The sequence below is a fragment of the Arabidopsis lyrata genome, assembly GCF_000004255.2.
Source record: "Arabidopsis lyrata subsp. lyrata unplaced genomic scaffold ARALYscaffold_6, whole genome shotgun sequence".
NCBI lineage: Eukaryota > Viridiplantae > Streptophyta > Magnoliopsida > Brassicales > Brassicaceae > Arabidopsis > Arabidopsis lyrata.
In genome coordinates, this window is record NW_003302550.1 from 13,467,784 (window position 1) to 13,469,950 (window position 2,167).

The 2,167-nt window shown below is 42.0% G+C and overlaps 1 protein-coding gene across 1 annotated transcript; it reads right to left on the bottom strand.

Moving 5' to 3' along the window:
• Nucleotides 1-318: 318 nt before the first annotated feature.
• On the bottom strand, nt 319-1,962 carry LOC110227368. The gene is made up of 4 exons (XM_021021455.1): nt 1,792-1,962; nt 1,713-1,723; nt 1,388-1,456; nt 319-1,285 (listed from the first exon to the last, which is right to left on the bottom strand). The coding sequence occupies exons 1-4, from the start codon at nt 1,960-1,962 to the stop codon at nt 319-321; spliced, it is 1,218 nt and encodes a 405-aa protein (XP_020877114.1).
• Nucleotides 1,963-2,167: the final 205 nt, after the last annotated feature.

Here is a 2,167-nt window from a genome sequence, read left to right on the forward strand (position 1 = left end):
TCCAATGTTTTTCCTTTAAAAAAGGCAAGTAGGTCTGATCAGCCTATCTCTCCTGTAATCTTAAACCATTTCGGTTAGGAGGACTTTGCAAACCCTCTAGGTAAAATCGATGGTTTCCACCAAAATTTAATATTTCTTCCTAAAGAAATTTTTATTAAAAACCCCCTTAGGCAAATTATTCAAAACAACAAAAAAAAAAAAAAAGCCCCCTTGGGCAGAAAACTCGAAAAGAGATAAAAGGCCCCATGGCCAACAAAGCAAATTTCATGTCTTAAAAATTAAAGGAACAATCCCCATAAAAGGTGAATACAATCACCATCATTCATTCATAGGCGAACCGCTTTCATCTCCTACTTGGCTTGAGACAGGAGCACCCCCGACGGTAGCATCTTGAGTCTCGAAAACCACCTCAGGGATAAGCGAGCTAGCATCCTGGGGAGTTTCGCTCCTCGGTTCGGAGTCATCTTCCATAATCGAGGAAGTGGCGGAATCCTTACTAGAGAACCCCTGAGTTCGTTCCAAAGATATTTTGTCAACATTGGTTCCAAACTCATCGAAATGAGCACGATGAGAACCGATTAACATCATTTCATCCAAAGACAAACCAATATTTGGTTCAGTCGATGGAGGGGAATCAGCGAACTCGGAAGCAAACTGCTGCAAATCCAAATATGGCTGGGGAGCATTAGCTAGCTTAGCTTCAGTCTCAGCGAGCTCAGCGCCCACTGTCTCCTTCTCTTCAGCCAAATTGACTGATCCTTCCTCTATCTCCTTGATCTGATCGAGATTACTCTTCATCTCATCACGTTCGGAGCTGAGTTTGTTCCAAGCTTTATCTGTAGTGACAAATTCCTGCACAGCAAGAAGAAACTTTTGCCCGGCTCCTTTGACCTCTTTCCGAGCATCGTGAGATAATTTGCAAACATCTCGATCATTCAGTTCGGAAAGAGACTGATTTTTGCGCTCGAGCTCCTCAGCAGCTGTTTTGACCCTATCAAGCTCTGATCTCAGGAGTTCGATCTCGCTCATGGCAAGGTTATTATCAGCAAGAGCAGTCTCTAGCCTCTGCTCAGTTTCAATCAAAATCTTCCTCGTCTCCTGGTCAGATTTTTTGAGTCGCTCGATCTCTTCCTGACGAGTCGAGTCAAGGCCAGTAGTCTCCTGCACGAGCCGATTGGAAGATTGCAGTTTCTCAATCTCTTTTTCAGCAATAGCAGCTCTCTTGGAAACTTTGGCAAGTTCCTCTTCGTAATAGTTGATGATGTCGTTCAGGTCCAGAGTTTCCCTAATGAAAGAAGATGCATAAGAAAAAAAGATTTTTCGAAATCGATTGTTTAAGGATGCAAATAGTCAAACCTGCGAGGAGTTGAATGAATGACTGATGTACATCTTCTTGACTTCAGGCTTCCACCACTCAAAGGATAGAGGTTTCTTCCCAGAGCGGGTGTGGAAAAACCTAAACGTATTCCCAATCTACTCTTTATCTAGAATAAAGATATTAAAGAGAGGATTGAGTTTTCGAAAAAGTCAGTTAATCTCAAGTAACAAAACACTAATTAAAAAGTTACCTGATTGGGATGAAGCTCTGGCTACAATTTTAGGAACATCCGACTCCAAACGTCGGATTTTCCTTTCAGTTCTAGCAATCCGGTCCTCAAGAAACACGGCGTTTCCTTCCAAGGCGTTGCCTTTTGGAGCAAAGGAAGACGTACCTTTCGGTTATCTGCAAAGAATATATACGTTACAAAACTATCGGGTAAAACCCTGAAACGACTGGTATTGGGTTCAAACCTGTTCCATGAATTCATGGCACTCGATCTTTTCTTCCTTAGACATGGAAGAAAGAAAGCAAGGAATGGCCACCCCTTGTGGAGTGAATCCGACCCCTGTCAGAAACGAAAATTCACCCGAAGGGAATCGTGGTGGATTGGGATCGGAAGGTTCGCCCTGGGGAGAGGTCATCGTAAAAAGGAAATTGCAAAGTTCCTTGTGAAGAAAAGATTTTTCGGGAAATGTCCAAAATCTTATTCTCCTTATATAAAGGAAATATATAAACTTGCTCACTCGAGTATTTATTAAAAAGGAAGTTAAACGTCAATCTATTGATTTGACAGTTGCAACCTTTCGATTTTCGTGTACATGCACAAACAAGACCTACGAAATATAG